At 38.4% G+C, this 16,732-nt stretch overlaps 1 protein-coding gene across 1 annotated transcript in view; it reads left to right on the top strand.

Annotated features, from left to right (window-relative positions):
- The first annotated feature begins 2,354 nt into the window (after positions 1–2,354).
- Positions 2,355–16,732, top strand: part of LOC139745158 (exosome complex exonuclease RRP44-like) — a 219,209-nt gene continuing 204,831 nt past the window's right edge. Inside the window, exons 1-5 of the mRNA XM_071655572.1 lie at positions 2,355–2,584; positions 5,537–5,599; positions 12,962–13,056; positions 14,002–14,186; positions 16,213–16,301. Coding sequence (XP_071511673.1) covers positions 2,366–2,584; positions 5,537–5,599; positions 12,962–13,056; positions 14,002–14,186; positions 16,213–16,301 — 651 coding nt within the window. The 5' untranslated portion in view covers positions 2,355–2,365. The remainder of the gene's footprint in view (positions 2,585–5,536; positions 5,600–12,961; positions 13,057–14,001; positions 14,187–16,212; positions 16,302–16,732) is intronic.

Below are 16,732 nucleotides of genomic sequence, written 5' to 3'. Positions count from 1 at the left end.
TCTCCCCCTCGATGGTCCATCAATGAAGCCATCGCCGTTGATACAGCTGCTGTTACCGCCTCTACTATGACGGGCTGTTGCTTTTTCTGAGAAATTTCGCTGTGCAGATGTATATTATACTTTTAAAAATGTGTAGGAGTTGAAGTTAAGAAAGAGACTGGTCTATGATTATTGACATCATCCTTCTCTCCTTTCTTGTAGATATAGGAATAACTATTGCAATCTTCATGTTATTTGGCACAAGCCCAGTTGTAAGCGATAAGTTTGTAATGTGTGCCATCTACTAGTTCCGAAATTATATTTCCTAACAGGTAGTTTTCAATTAAATCTTAACCAGGGTTCTTTCTCTTTTTCAAATAAAAACAATCTTGATAATAATTACTTCTTCGTTAAATGTGGGGTCAAAAGATAAAGTTTTGAAGTTTAGTGTGTCTAAAAAGCTGCTAAACATTTACCAGATAAAGGGATATTTTGTGACAGATAATTACAAATTTCAGCCATGCTAGCAGGTGGCAGTACCATATCGTATTTCTGAAAGGTTAGAAGCATTATTACATGTGTTTATAGCATGCTTTATTGTTCTCTACGTGTTTCAAGTGACATTTTTGTATTCAGTTATCTTTATTAGTTTCATTTTTCCATCTGAGAAGATGGCCGGATAGCCCATATGCAGCTGCACTACAGCCTGCTGGCTGGTCTTCCAAGGGGTACTGTTAAAAGTTTGATGTGAGGCAAGACCACTTAATCGGGTTAAACACCCTGCTCTTTTCGATGAATGAATGAAGCGGGATCTTTTACGTGCGTGAGCTGTGACTCTCTCACACACAAGGGACCTCCCGAGGGACAGAGTGGTTTATTACCTCATACTAGAGGTGACGGTATGATTAGGCCTACACACAACATTTTTCATAACTAGACTCGGGAATCGAACCCGCGCGGGTCCTTTGGATCGGAGGTAGACGCGCTACCGACTGAGCCAAATCACTGCCGTGATTCTCACACACACACACACACACACACACACACACACACTCACACACACTCACACACACACACACACACGCTCACGCACACACACACACACAAATCTGTTGTATCAGGTAATTCAGTAAGCGTGTAGATGATAAGACTCATATTCTCCCCTCTTTTTTTCAGTGGGTTTGCATATTCATAAATTATACTATATGGTTACAAAATACTCATAAGACAAATTTAGATCAGTAGCTGTTAGATATGGAAGACCAATCGATTTCTTGTAAAGTAAACTATTTCGCAGATTGATAAGATTCTCACGCATAATATTACGTCTTTTTTTAAAATTATTTTTCTTGGTATTTAAACTCATTGGGGTCTGTGTAAATAAAGGATCATCAACAGAGATATCTGAAAGAACAATACCAGACTAGGGAAGTGTAACTGGGAGAATATTGAGAGAAAAAAGGGTATCTATATATCATAGAAGCCGGAAAAAGACAAGGAGCTTAATATATGTCGTTGTTGTTCCTATTCTTGTGAGATATTTCTGAAATTACATTTCATAAGATCGATACCCAAATTTTGTATATACATTAAAAAAATCATTTTAATTCGATGGGGGGGGGGGTGGTCTGTAAATAACTCCAATTAATATATTTTTATTTTCCCATACTTTCGGATTAACCAAATCAACAAAAGGGATCCAACTACATCAATTGTTACATTCGGCTCTTCGTGGATACAATATTCAAATTCGTACGAGATATACAAACTGGCTCCACCAACCGCTGTCTTCTTTCTGTTTCTGTATGCAGGCCTAAATTCAAAGCAGGATAAAGAACATGAATGACAAATATTGGGATTCAGCGATGTGTCTGTCACCATTAAGACGGAGCAAAATTTTTGATGACGGTTTTCTGAAGTAACGCGACTGAATTTATCAAATTTTGTTATAGATACTTTTCAAGTTCAAGTGAGCCAACAGAAAAGTTTCATCAACAGTATTATACTGGTTTACAGTCATGGATCAAGGATCATTTGAATCAAAATTGTATTCGAATTATAACACTTTTGCAATGCAAACATTGTGATCACGTCGAGTACCATTGGTATTGGTTTGTGACTGCGCCTCCTCATCCGCAAGGCCCTTTCGTCGCCAGTGGTTGCTCTTTTGATTTTGATCGTAGAGGGCGGCAACTTTATAAACAACGTGCATGCATCATATATCATGCACGCGCATATCGTGTGGCCGTACCGCGGTATATGAGCTGACTGATGAGGCCTGATGATGAGCTGAGGATGTCTGCGGCTTTGCTTGCCTGACACGAACATATCGTATCATGTAATTTTGAAACACCTTACCAGTCACTTTTCAACAACTGAATCCAACATGTTGACTTCGAAGAGTTTTGTGAAGAAGACCAGGCGAGGTGGTGTTATTAAAATCGTGCGAGAACACTATCTTCGAGACGATATTTGGTGCGGATCGGAAGCCTGCGGAAAGTGCTCGATGGACAAGCCGGTCCTATCAAAGGAGCCGTCAATTGACAACAGTTTATGTGGATTCCCCCACTATCTGCTACCAGATACCAATGTTGTGCTACACCAGGTATAAGCATATACAATAAGCATATACTATAGGGTCAAATGTTGATCTAGAAAAAGAAATAACACTTTTGACTCTTGAGACACGAGTAAAGGGAGTCTCCGGTGTGCGAATTGGTATTAGTCCCACACCTTTTGTTTAATGTTATCTTTTCCCTGTAGCATCCATAGATGGCAATATGTAAAGTTTACTGTAAAACATGATGTATTCGCGGCATGAATTTTTCGCGAATTAGTGCTGACAGCCTTTTTCGTGACATGAAATTTTCGCGAAATGCCACTGGCGTTCAATGCATATAGACTAGTGCAAACAAGGACTTTCGCGTGCATTTTAATTTCGCGAATCTTGGTGCTCGCGAAATTCACAAAATTAAAGTGCGTGCGAAAATTCCTCGTTTTACAGTAAACTCGGCCTAACGGCACGCCACGGCCAAGTTTACCCATATCTAATTACGGTATATTTACTAACTGCAAACAGCCCGAACACAAAGCAGGTATAAGTCTATAACTGTTTGAGTGTGTACAATGGAGCATCCCAGAACTAGAGTAACTGCGGCAGTAAGCGGCCGTGCAGCCGTTCGCGGCAGGTACAAGTACACGGTAATATACCGCTAAACACAGCATTGCACTGTTACATGCACACAACACATATACTAGCACATTAGCAATCAACAAAAACCAACTGATAAAATGGGCACGATCTCTGACGAAAGTGAAACTTTCTCACCTAAATGACAACATATCGCATCAAAAAAAAAAAATTTCGGTACTTCTTAACATAACAATTAAGAAATAATGGTCCAAGAAACTTGATTTTTTGTTGTTTTCCCGATGCTCATAGATTTTGAAAACATATCCTCACATAAAATAGAACTTTCGCGAGCCGATGTGGGCCGCCATTTTTGTTCGGAAAGTGGATGTTACCATTGAAAAAATTCAGAAAAACACGAGGAAGACATCAACCACACCGCCAGAATTGCGATCTTGTTTGCTGCCAATGCATGTGCGCCCGCTATTTTCACGTGCTTTCGCAATGGGAATTGGCGCTTACGCAATGTTTGCGAGACATGTGAAGGCGTTCAGCTAAAGATCGCGGAGCACGCGCGTATTGCATAGGGATTGTACATCGTGCCGCAAGCAGAAAAACTACGTCGCATATCGCCCTTATCGGCGAAAATTGTGCCGGGTTTTGCCCTAGTAAATCATGAAAACTGCGTTGGTCAATGGTAAATTTCTTTTATGAAAACAATTGCGTTAATGAATAATCTTGTCTATGATATATGAAATGATCGAAAATAATTTGCCTGATTTGTTTACAAGTTGGAAAAACCCTTAACAATGCTTAAACTGCCACAAACAGGATATTTTACTCTAGTTGGACCTCGATTGTTCTGCTAGTTTACTACTCATCGACCACCTTTTCTTGATTAAATTGAAATACCTTGTAAATTTATCTTAAGAAAATATCCCTCACTGTCAGTTTCACCATGATTTCATTTCACTTCCGGCAGAAAATACTGCAGATTCATATCCTTGCCCTGGGCTCAGATTGTTGACTCGTACCGTATGCGCGGAATTCTCGGCGACAAACGCAGGTGACATTATTTACTGTGCACAGGTGCAAACTCATTTTAATTGACCGCCCATTTTCCCATTGCTAAAGCACATTTAAAATCTAGTGAATGGCAAAGACGTGTCAAGGATAATCATGTGTATTACTAATAAGGATTTTCTTCAATTCTTTTTTCCTCTGTTTCCTCGGGTTGTTCACATTTATCCCCTTAATTTTTGTATTTGTATTCATGTACTGGCCACAGAGACATCTCCGCGACTTCTCCTATAGTCTAGCCTGGTTTCTTGGGAGTTGTGAGAGAATCAAGCATGTTTTGTTTTTTTCAAGGACTTTTTCCAGTGTCTAGCTGTTCTTGGAGATGTCTCTGCAACATCTTTCCAAGACCCCGTTTACAGTGCGAGGCTCGGCCGCGGTCATGCCCAGCCCCGCTTCAGTGTGAACGCACAAAAGGCCAATTGCGGGGCCAAAATTGGTCTCGCATTTGGCCTCGCTCTGGAGGTGGTCTCGGCCGCGGCCGAGCCCGGCCTTTTCTCAGTGTAAACGTAAACTGGGCCAAATGCGCGGCCAATTTTAGTCTGGCTTCCAAACCCTCTGCCTATACTATTTCGCTGTTTAGGATATTAACCCCCTCAACGTCGAAAACTAGTATAGTTTAAGATGGCTTTGTCCTGCAAAGGATTTTTTCCTTCGGCAAAGGCCTTTGCCCGAACGGTGACTTCGTCACCACGGAATTCATGTGGCAAAGGGTCTGAAAACCAGACAATACCAAATTGCATTTGTTTACAAGCAGAGCGCCACTACAACAAAATATTGAAAGGTTTGAATCAAAAGCGCGGCTGAGCCCGGCAGTGTAAACGGACAAAATTGCGCGGCCCGGCCTCGCAATTGAGGCTGGGCTGGGCCGCGGCTCGGCCCAGCCCCGCACTGTAAACGGGGTCCAAGTCCCCACCAAGCTGCAGAGACTGATTTTGTTTTGACATGGGATATGTGTGCGCATACACCTTTCTTATTGCAGTGCTGGGAATTTAGGAGATGCCTAGAATTTTTGCTGCTACAGCAACCAGCAGCACTGTATGGAATCCACTGGCTTCCAGACCATCTGCCCGTACCAATTTGCTCCCCAGAATATTAAAGCCCTCTAATGATGAAAGAAGTGGCAGGTTCAGGGGCCTTCAGGGGCTCTGTCCACATGGAGGGCTTTTTTTGTGGAAGTGACTTAAGTTTACAAAACGTCTGGAAACCAGACTAGGAAGCCACTTGAACTGTGAGAACAGCATGGTTTCATTGAGTGACAATGCTAGTTGTCTGCTTGTATGATTTATATAAACTTGAAAATGTTCAAAGACCTTATTTTTCAGACTTTATTTTTCTTCTTTTACCCAGGTTGACATCTTAGAGGATGAAATAATCAAGAATGTTATTCTTCTGCAGACAGTCCAAAAAGAGGTAATGTATAATAATCACAGGTTTTATCCAGGGAGGTGGAAAGAGATGGAGTGTGCTCTCCCTCTTCCTTTTAGAAGTCATGCTCAGGACCACTGCTCAATTTTGTTTTCTTCCATAATCTAATTTTACACTCCAGTGTAACCACAAGTCGTAAAACCCCTGCCGTGTACAGTGTACTGTTAGTTTGACCGAGGAAAGAGTAGCCCTTGGCTAACAGCACTAATACAGTTTTGTATCATACATGCTCATATTTCATGTTCCACATTTCCAATTTTCTTCAAATTTTGTGACGATGCAAACAACATGTAACACATCCCTTGTCAAAGTTTTTAACCAGATCAGTCCACAGAGAGTGTTGATATCGGCATCAGTTGTAGATATCATATATCATATATATCATCATATTAGTAGAGCGGCATAGCTTGAAAAATTAGAGGAATTGTGCATTTTATGATAAAAGCACCAAATTTCGCACACATGTTGACAATTACATTAGAAATAAATTCAGATATTGGGCCATTGAAAATAGCTCCCTCAACGGCCATGGCAGCCATTTTTCAAAATGGCCGCCATAAATGCCATTTTTCGTAAAAATTTACAAATTTCAGAAGGGAAAATCAATAAGATTTCGCAAACGAGTGGAAAATAACATTCAAAATAAATTTAGATATTGGGCCACCGTAAATTACGCCCTCAATGGTAATGGCAGCCATTTTTCAAAATGGCCGCCATAAATGCCATTTTTCGCAAAAAATTACAAAGTTCAGAAGGGAAAATCAGTAAGATATTGCAAACAAGTGGAAAATAACATTTAGAATAAATTTAGATATTGGGCCATCGAAAATAGCGCCCTCAACGGCCATAGCAGCCATTTTTCAAAATGGCCGCCTTAAGTGCCATTTTTTAGTAAAAATTTACAAATTTCAGAAGGGAAAATCGATAAGATTTTGCAAACGTGTCGTACATAGCATTAAAAAAAAGTTCAGATATTGGGCCATCGCAAATTGCGCCCTCAACGGCCATGGCAGGGATTTTTCAAAAAGGCCGCCATAAACGGCAGTTTTCATAAATTCTACACATTTCAGAAGGGAAAATCAATAAGATTTTGCAAACGAGTGGGATATAACATTTGAAATAAATTTAGATATTGGGCCATCGCAAATTGCGCCCCCTAACGGTCATGGCAGCCATTTTTTCATAAATGGTCGCCATAAACGCAATTTTTCGCAAAAAAAAAATGTTTAAAATTGGCTGCCATAAATACCACCTTTTTCTCCGAATTTACTAATTCCAGAAGGAAAAGACAGTGAGATCTTGCACTCAATTTAAAATTTCGTTTGAAATATATCTTGCGCCTATGTATTACATTATTGTAAATAGCACCCTCAATGGCCATTGCAGCCATTTTCAAAATGGCCACCATGGATTCCATTTTCTTTTATTTCCTGATTTCACAAAAGGAAAAGTCAATAAGATTTTGCACACAATTTGCAAATTATGTTTGAAATAATATTTGTATTAGATTATTGTAGTACTGCCCTCAACGGTCATGGCCGCCATATGCCAAAATTGCTGCCATTGTCATAATCATTTTGTTTGAAAAAATGGTAATTTTAGAAAGAAAAGTCAACAAATGTGTACATAAATTGAAAATCATGTTTAAAATCAAACAATATATGTAGATTGCATTAACTCTAGAAATTGTTCCTTCGCAAATTTGCAAGAAAAAAAATGCTTATAACGGTAATTGCAGCCATTTTCCAAAATGGCTGTCATAGATGCCATTTTTCTTTAATGGAGATGTCCTAATGCCGGAAGAAGACAGTAAACATTTTTTCTTTTTTGCGCAAGTTGACAATACATATAAAGAAGTTTAGACATTGGGCCATCATAAACTGTGTTCTCAATGGCTATTTCAGCTATTTGTCAAAATGGCTACAATACACTCTTCTTTTCTTTTGTCTTGAAAATTTGCTTTAACTTCAGAAGGAGAGGACAGTAGAATACTCACAGAGACATTATATAAACTGAAATATGGTGTTACGGAAATCATTTGAGGAACATTTGAAATAAACAAGGCAATTGCTTAGCAATTATATCTCACCAATGATGAATGCTTATTTTAGGTGGCAAACATAAAAGATTTCCGCAAAAGAGTAATATGAATATCCAGGGATAATCATATGGCGCCATGTGTAAACTTTGACAGTAACACCATATCATTGAATATATGGGATAATGACGTGTATCTATTCTAAAATGTAACTTCCTAAATATTCTTAAAACAGATACGAAAAAATGGCCTTTCATTTTACGATAAGAGTTAATCTACTTGCTATGTTTTCATAAAACACGTACCTTTGATATCCATACTGTTAGCTGTCACACACGAAATACTGCAATTGGGACTAAACTGAAAACATGAATTTAGAACTAACCCATCAATGAAACCTTTTTTAAAATTTAAATTTCTTTGAACACCAGATTGCATTAGATATAAAGGCTGTTTAGCAGTATTCTATTGCTTTCTCTTTCTGGAATAAGCAAATAAGAATAAGGAGCGTGTGGAAGCCATTTTGCCAAAGAGCTGCCATAGCCGTTGGGACGATGTTTAAATGGTGGCTCAATATCTTCATTTCAAATTTAAATTCAAATTCCAACTTGAATTTATTTGAATGTCTTTTGTCAATTTGCACAAGAAATTATATTGTCTTCTTGTGGCATTATCATATTTTCAAGAAATAAATACCATCTATAGTGGCCATTTGGAAAATGGCTGCCATGGACGTTGTAATGAACTCATATATTATTTTCTTTTGAATATGATTTTAAACATAAAGGTATGTACAAATTTCATTGGTTTTCTCTCTGAAATTAGCAAATCTTTCCAGAAAAGAAAAGAAAAAAGAAAGAAGCAGACATCCATAGCGGTCAGCATGGCCCTTCTAAGAAGACTTTACACTTAAAATACATTTCTTGAGCATAATTTTCAATTTGTTTGCAAAGTCTTATTGACTTTTCCTTCTGACATCAGCAAATTTTTGCAAAAAACAAAGCAAAACAAGGGGGGCATCCATGGCAGCTGTTTTAAAACTTGGCTGCTATGGCTGTTGAGGGTGCACTTTTGGATGGCCTATTATCAAATTCAGTTTGAATGTAATTTTCCACCTTTGTGGGAAAAAAAAAAGACATTCATGGTGGCCATTTTGAAAAATGGCTGGAATGGCCATTGAGGGGGCAATTTGCAATGGCCTAATAAGTTTACTTTTGAATGTACTTTCCCACCTGTTTGCAAAATCTCGTTGGCTTTCCCTTCTGATTTTAGTAAATCTTTTCGAAAATATAGCATTTATGGCGGCCATTTTGAAAAATGGCTGTCGTGACCGTTGAGGGCACAATTTCCGATGGCCCAATATCGATATTTATTTTAAATCTCATTTCCCATTTATAACCAAAATTTCATTGACTTTTCCTTTTGAAATTAGCATTTTTTTAATGAAAAAATGGCACTTATGGTGCCCATTTGGAAAAAAATGGCTGCCATAGCCATTGAGAGCGCAATTTTCAATTGCCCAATATCTGGATTTATTTTGGATGTAATTTCCAGCTTGTTTACCAAAAAAAAAAAAGTCCACTGGCTTTCCCTTCTAAAACTTGCATTTTTAAACAAAAAATGGCATTTGTGGCAGCCATTTTGAAAAATAGGCTACCATGGCCGTTGAGGGCGCAATTTCCGATGGCCAAATATCTAGATTCATTTTGAATGAAATTAACATTTATGGGAAAAATTTTATGAACTTTTCCCTTCTGAAATTTGCAAAATCATCGAAGAAGTGGCACATTAGACAGCCATTTTGAAAAATAGATGTCATGGACGTTGAGGGCGCAATTCACAATGACCAAATATTTAGATTCATTTTGAATGCAATTTCCCACTTGTTTGCAAAATCTTACTGGCTTTCCCTTCTGAAGTTAGCAAATATTTTGTAACCAAAATCTTATTGACTTTTCTCTCCTAAAATTAGTAAATTTTTACGAAAACATGGCATTTATGGCAGCCATTTTATAAAATGGCTGCCACGGACGTTGAGGGCGCTATTTACGATGGCCCAATATCTAAATTTGATCTGAACGTGATTGTCAACCTGTGTACGAAATTTGGTGCTTTTATCACAAAATGCACAATTTTTCGGCTATGCCGCTCCACTATATGTCATATTTCATCATATACCAATTCGGATGATGATTGCATATGTTTAGCATGCACAACAGTGTACTCAACAACCTTATATGCCACCCATAAATGTAACCATGATATTAATCTAAACTCTGGGCCCTGGCTGTAAATCAAACCCCAAAATGAATAAGCTCTACTCCCAATCCTGAAATCTCCATTTGAGTTTATACAAGAGTGCATTAGCGCCATCAGCACTTACCTAGGGTAGAACTGTAAAAGTGGACATTTTGGCAGTGTTGAAATTTTCGTGCATTTCGCGCCACCAGAAACTAATGTGAAAAGAAAAGCACACAAATATTTTTGCTTAACATATGTTCCAGTAGTTGATGTCTTGATTCTGGGGAATTAAAAACATGCGAAACTCTTCTTACTCGGCTGAGCGCGAAAAATTAGTTATGCGAAAATATCCACTTTTACAGTACTACTATGTACAGGTTGACGTGTGTAACAAAGAGCAAAAGCTTACAACTCTGTACAATGAGAACACACTAGAACAGGCATGTTGGACCAATACCAATACCAATCGATGGCTAAAAGCTTATTCTGCAACACAAACATTTTCTTTACATCAGAAAGTTTCATGTATTTTTGTAATACAACTTTACATATTTATAACAGCACACTTTTCACTACTTGCTGAGGCTCTGTAGCTGCTTTGTTTCTTGGCCAATTTGGTTTGTTTGAACATTGACCTGTGAGACACACACTGAGGAACCCAGACACTGTTATGTGAAGCCTGTGAAAACATTACTTGTGCCAAGAATGGTTGATTTCAATATGGAGTATCTTGTTACTTGTATCAAATGAATTGTGTAAAGTATGAGTATATTACATCAATTTTGCAATGCCAAGCATGACTTTCATGCTCTTTTCAATTGCCTCAGTGCAGATGGTTCATCTGCAATTTGGGAAGAGGGAAGATTGGTGCCCAAGCAGGTTACTAAATTTTTTGGCAATCATACACTTTACGGCCCTATATTATCCGTACCTCATTCCCTGTGTGCCAAGGTGATATCCCATGAACCACCACGCACTGAGTTGCTGGCGAGCTTCTCTTGCTGTATGGAACGCTGTTTGACAAGTGGTAACGTCACTAAAGCCCTCCTCACCCTGCAACTTTGACACATTGAATACTGCGCAATATAGCGTGTCTTTGCTCTCCGCTGCAGGATTATCAAGCTTTACATTTGTGACCCTGCACCTCAAAACAAATAAAAAGTCGCCAGACATGAATTTTTAGTTAAGACCATATTGTGAAAGAGCAGACTTTAAGCTTTAAAATGATGTATAACTCAAATCAAATGGACTCTCCTAACTTATCTAAATATTGGAAAGAAAGCACAAACTCAGGAAAAGTGTGAACTGAGAAAAGAGGCTCTGAAGTATAGTGTCTATTCAAGCGCTTAATCTTTACCAAACCGTGCTGGCTGTGCAATGAATGGGACAAAAAACAGGAAGTAAACCACCAGAGTAACAATAATGAAGGGATTATCAGATTAATTTGAAATTAAGCATGCTTCATTAACACATTCTGTCCATAATCAATGCCAACTTTCAAAGCAGTAGGACTATCCTTTCAAAAGTTATTAAGAGTTGAAAGTGAAGAGTGTGGACAAGGTTTTTCAGAAATGAAAAAGGGTTTCTAAAGACACAGCTAATCACACTATTCTACCAAAAATGTTCGAGATATACTGCTAAAAAACACACTTTCCTGCCCGTTTTATGATACCAAATTTTAGCATAATGTGAAAGAAGACCCGCTCTTTCAGAAAATATGAAAAAGTCAAGTTCGGCTAGTTGACCCATTTCACTTATTTTCAGTCCTCACGCAAAATCAGTGTGTTCGACTTTACGTTCGTTTTGAGGTGCACGGTCACATTTACAATGTTGCATCACAGAAAATTGCCATGATCGTGGCGCAAAGTGTGAGGAAGTCTGTGATACAACAGCTTCCATTTTGAACATCCTAGCTAGCCAAATCTGAACAATTACATAAATATGGTATTTTCATCCATCTGCTGCCACTGCAAATCGCAGAAACCTCCCATCACAGGAGAGGCTTGGTGCCTGATAGGTAACCCAAGTTCGTATGCACTGCTTGTTTAGGGTAAAATCTCTCGCCGATAATAAAGGGCCGTAAAGTGCATGATTGCCAAATTTCGTCCCCAACGATGGCCTTTAACTAGTGCTCGAGGATGATTCACAGCTGGAATTAGTTGTTTGCTGACATGTTTGTGGATATTTAATCGCGTGGACTATATGCCCTGCAACCAAGTCTCGGAGTGCACATTCCATCTCTTTCAACCTCCCTGGTTTTATCTGTGAATCTAAAGAAAGTCTCATTTCTAAGTTTAGGAACTAAATGGGATCAAATCCTGCAGGTGATTACAAATGTTAATATGTGTTATATTTTTTATGTGGATGTGAGGTTATGGTGAATTTAATGGCTTGTTCAATGCATGACAAAGAAATAATACACATTGTGATGTCCTGTGGGAATTTCAAGGAACATTTGTATTGTGATGTACTGGGTACCTCTCATATTTGCATGCTACTTTTACTGAACAATACATTTTAGGAGGATGTGGTATAATGTGTCACAGTCATTCACCACAGATTGTCCCACATATTCATATCTGTGGTGGCAAATTGAAGAGGTTGTATCCTTTTTGATGATCTACCAAAACCCATTATTTGTCCCCGCCGAACGAGTTCGAGCAGGGGACTATGAAACGGGCTCCGTACGTGTGTGTGTCCGTGTGTCCGTCTGTCTGTCCGTCCGTCTGTCTGTCTGTGCGTCCGTGTGTGATCAAAATGTTCAATTTGCTACTTCTCTGTCATTTATGAGCCAATTTTGATTCTGTTTGCTTTATATGATAGCACTACATGGGAGCTTTGTTTCTTATGATTTCCACCTACCGGTATATACATTGTACATGTACAGACAATGAACAAAACAATTTGAAGTCCTTTTGAATGAACTTTGATCATGGATTAGACTAAGATTAGACCTTACTAGGGCTTAAATGTATTAGGTCATCATTATAGTGCAGCCCTAAATATCAAGTATTTCTTTGAACATTGTTGCCTTATTCAATTCTTTTGGGTCTCTTTTTTATGCCCAGGTCAAGCACAGAAGTCTACCTGCATACAAAAGGATACGTGACATCATAGCCAATAGTAATAAGCAGTTCTATGTCTTAACCAATGAACATCATAGGTGAGTCCCTTTTTTCTTCGTAGGAATTTTTTTGCAAGTCATAAATTCCTGTCAGTATAATTACAAATACAGTAAAGTTCTTTGTATACAGAAGACTTTTTTTCATCATGGAAAATATCAAAATTGGGGATGCACCTTAAAAACTGGAACGAGAAACTCTTGGCATTTGGTTCCAAACCTGACGTATGTAAACTCCATTATAGGGAAGTCAATACTATGCCAGTATCGTGTGAACAAGTATGTTTGTGTAAAGAAACAGAGTAGACATTGATGTGAAATTTCATAATGCATTTAACATTGAATAGTAATTTTTCTGTCACCATCTTTGTTTCACCGTAATATCGCTGGTTGTGCTGAAGATTTTGTCTGTGGCTATTGTGAAATTGCAGCAGAAATGATTGAAAGTATAACTCTTCAACAGTAGCATTGTCACACACAGACACACACTCACACACACAAACAGACACTCAATTATCATGCACATCGCGCACACTTCTTTGAAACCTTAGTGTGACTTTGTACATGGCTTGTTTGCATGGATGTAGCCATAGAAGTTATGTGTTGGTATTCCAATGCCTATGTCAAAAATTATATTACCCCCCCCCCCCCCCCCCCCCCCCGCAACCCAAATGTGCTTCTAGGGCGGGCATCAATTTGTGCCTTCAGCCCTCTGCACAAATTGTCGCCAGGCGACAAAATGTGCAGGGCGACAATTTGTGCCGTCAGCTCCCTGCACAATTTGTCGCCCATTTCAAGGGGCAACAATTTGTGCTGCAACAGTCGTACATGTTTTGCCATTGTAAATACCCTTGAGTGCACTGCATCTCCACTAAACTCACTCACACCTGTGCATTATTTGAATACTATTAGCTCTGTTTCAGGTCCTACTGACTGGTGCTCCTTTTGTGTGTTAATTTGAAATGTGTTGTTATCCTTGTGTCATAGAGATACCTATGTAGAGATAGCTGCTGGGGAATCTGCCAACGACTTCAATGACAGAGCCATCAGAAAGTGTGTGGAGTGGTACAACAAACACTTGAAGCAAAGCTGCAACATCAAGGTTGTTTTACTCACCAATGACATTGCCAACCGAGACAAGGCAAGAGAAGAAGGGCAGTTGGCATACACAGGCAAGTCTGTCTCTGTGCCTCTTGACACAAACAACAACCGGAATACATAAGGTTCAAGGGCATATGTCAAACAGATATTGATAATTATTGAAACTGTAAGAATTCACTGTACCGTATGTCCCCCCAAAAAAATTACAACAGGACCCTCCGCAATGATAACATTAAAAATTGTGAATCAATCCAAATACAATTTCAGGGTATGAAACTATAACTCATTGCCCACATCTTACTGAAAACCCCATTCGATTTGCTTCAGTGGTCAAAGAGAAATGATGAATTTTGTAGAGCATGTCAGGAATCGCTTCCCTCCAAGTTCTGTCTATTGTGTTTATACACATTTGCAGTTCCAAGAGCATTCAAGTGCTGAACTTGGCAGAATCAGACTCATGACATGCTTTACAAAAATCCACATTTCTCTGTGACCGCTCAACCAAATTGAATGAGGTTTTCTGCAAAATAGAGCTAAGATGTTCTGTTTTTAGACCCTGAAGTAGCATTTGGACAGTTTAATCATATTGGGTGTTATTAATGCGAAAACAGATTGTAATTTTTGGGGGGACATAATGTACAGTAACAACCTGAGATACTCACAACTGATTGGCAGTTCCTGAATGTTGCCATGATCACGACAAAAGATAGTTAACAAGAAGATAGGAAGGCGCGTGATAAAAATGGAAACAAAACAAAATGGCTACCCTACATGACGATACAAAAGAGAGCTAAGTACAAACTCAGTACACCTAGAAACATCATTCATTTCCACAGGTAGTGGTATTTTTATTATCTTAAAAAGATTTAAAAATTATAGTCGTAGCTTTTTTCGATTAAGGGGATGATTTTGAAGAACGAGATTGTAAAGTAATAAGGATTATTTCGTGGAGGTAAAAATTTGGCAACAACATGATCTAAAAACAATCAAAGATGCTTGATAAACAACAACAACAGCTTCAAAGACAGTGTGTCTCAGGTGATGTGCGTAATATGCTTGAGGACCGCGCGCTGTCTATTTGTTTTGTACAGGATTAGCGCACACTTTTCTGTCTTTTCAGTTAAATGTCTTTGATCACAACTTACAGTAATTGCAAAAGTCTGTGAAATGGTGCCAGGATGGAACTGCAAAGGGAAATGAGACGTGTTTCATGAGCAAGTGTTAAAGGGATGGTACAGTATTGGTGGAGATGAGAATTGGGCTTTTAACTTTTTGAGAGATACCAAGAAAACACTGATGATATAGTACAGAACATACCATTGTAAGAGGAATTCAAAGTTTATTTGATGAAAATCTGGTTTGGAAAGACAGAAACATCCAAAAACAAAGTAAAACAAAGCGATCGTAATAAAGTGTGAGTCCCACACTTTATTAGAATCGCTCTTTTTTGGATATTTCAGCCATTTCAAAACCAATTTTCATCAAATAAACATTGAATTTCTCATAGAATTACATGCTCTTTCATATTTCATAAGAGATTTCTCATTATCTCATCAAAAAATGTTAGAAACCTGAAATTAGGTGTCAACCAAAACTCTACGGTCCCTTTAAAGTGGTCAGCAATATGTTGTAGGAATAAGCAATGCTGTTGATTTTGTTTGTTTAATTGCTTTTCTACCTAAGCTTTGGGTTTTGATGTTCTAGATCAACATTCAAGTCCAAACATGTGCCACAGTCCAAAGCAAAATTGAGTGCCATTTACTATTGATTTATATTATTTCACTATCAGTCACCCATGAATGACGTTTTTTAGTATGATGGTTTGGATGCTTGTCATACCACCTTTAGTTGTAGTGTAATTCATCCTGGTACTAACAGTATAAATAACATCAGGGGTGACAAATTTTTTTCAGTTTTCATTGTGCTGTGGATTTTGGGTAGCTTATGATCTAGCCAGATTCACAATAACATACAGGATATGTCTGCAGTCTAGGCATTTGCTTTATTGCTTTGTAAGGAGCTTCAAGTTCCCAGTACCCAATGTGTCAATGAATGTGTGAAAGTCACTATCTGAGTGCTTGTATTCTTTCCAAACAGTTGGGGAGTATGTCAAAGCACTGAATGGTAGGCCAGAGCTGGTGGATCGGTTGGCCCAGATCAATAGTGAAGAAAGGACCAAAGATGCTGTAAGTAGCACATTTCTTCTGTCTTCTTATCTGCTGATTTGGCATGTAAGCTGTCTGTACCTGGCTGTGAGATCGCATTGAATCATTGTTTGTAAATACATATTAAACACAATCGAGCAGACCCACACACTTTGGCATGCTATTTGGTGAAGTGACTTCAGATGTGTTTGCTTGTCCAATGAGCACTGAATAACATTCAATAGATGATTACTATAAGAAATTTAACAATATCATTGTGCAAGTACTGCACAAATCAGTTATACAAGTTTGTAATGATCATTTTGAAAAGAAATTCAAAAGATATACAGGTAACTCCTGTTATAATGAAGTCCTTGGGACTGGCAGTTTTCTTTTGTTATATCAGGGCTGCACACCAACCCATTTTTTTCTACTGTTCCGACAGACGGGTCGCACCAGTAGGTACCCAGTTT

Source organism: Diadema antillarum, unplaced genomic scaffold, assembly GCF_040938485.1.
Source record: "Diadema antillarum isolate AM-2024a unplaced genomic scaffold, OU_Dant_1.0 seq00001237_RagTag, whole genome shotgun sequence".
NCBI lineage: Eukaryota > Metazoa > Echinodermata > Echinoidea > Diadematoida > Diadematidae > Diadema > Diadema antillarum.
This window is presented reverse-complemented; position numbering and strand designations above follow the sequence as displayed.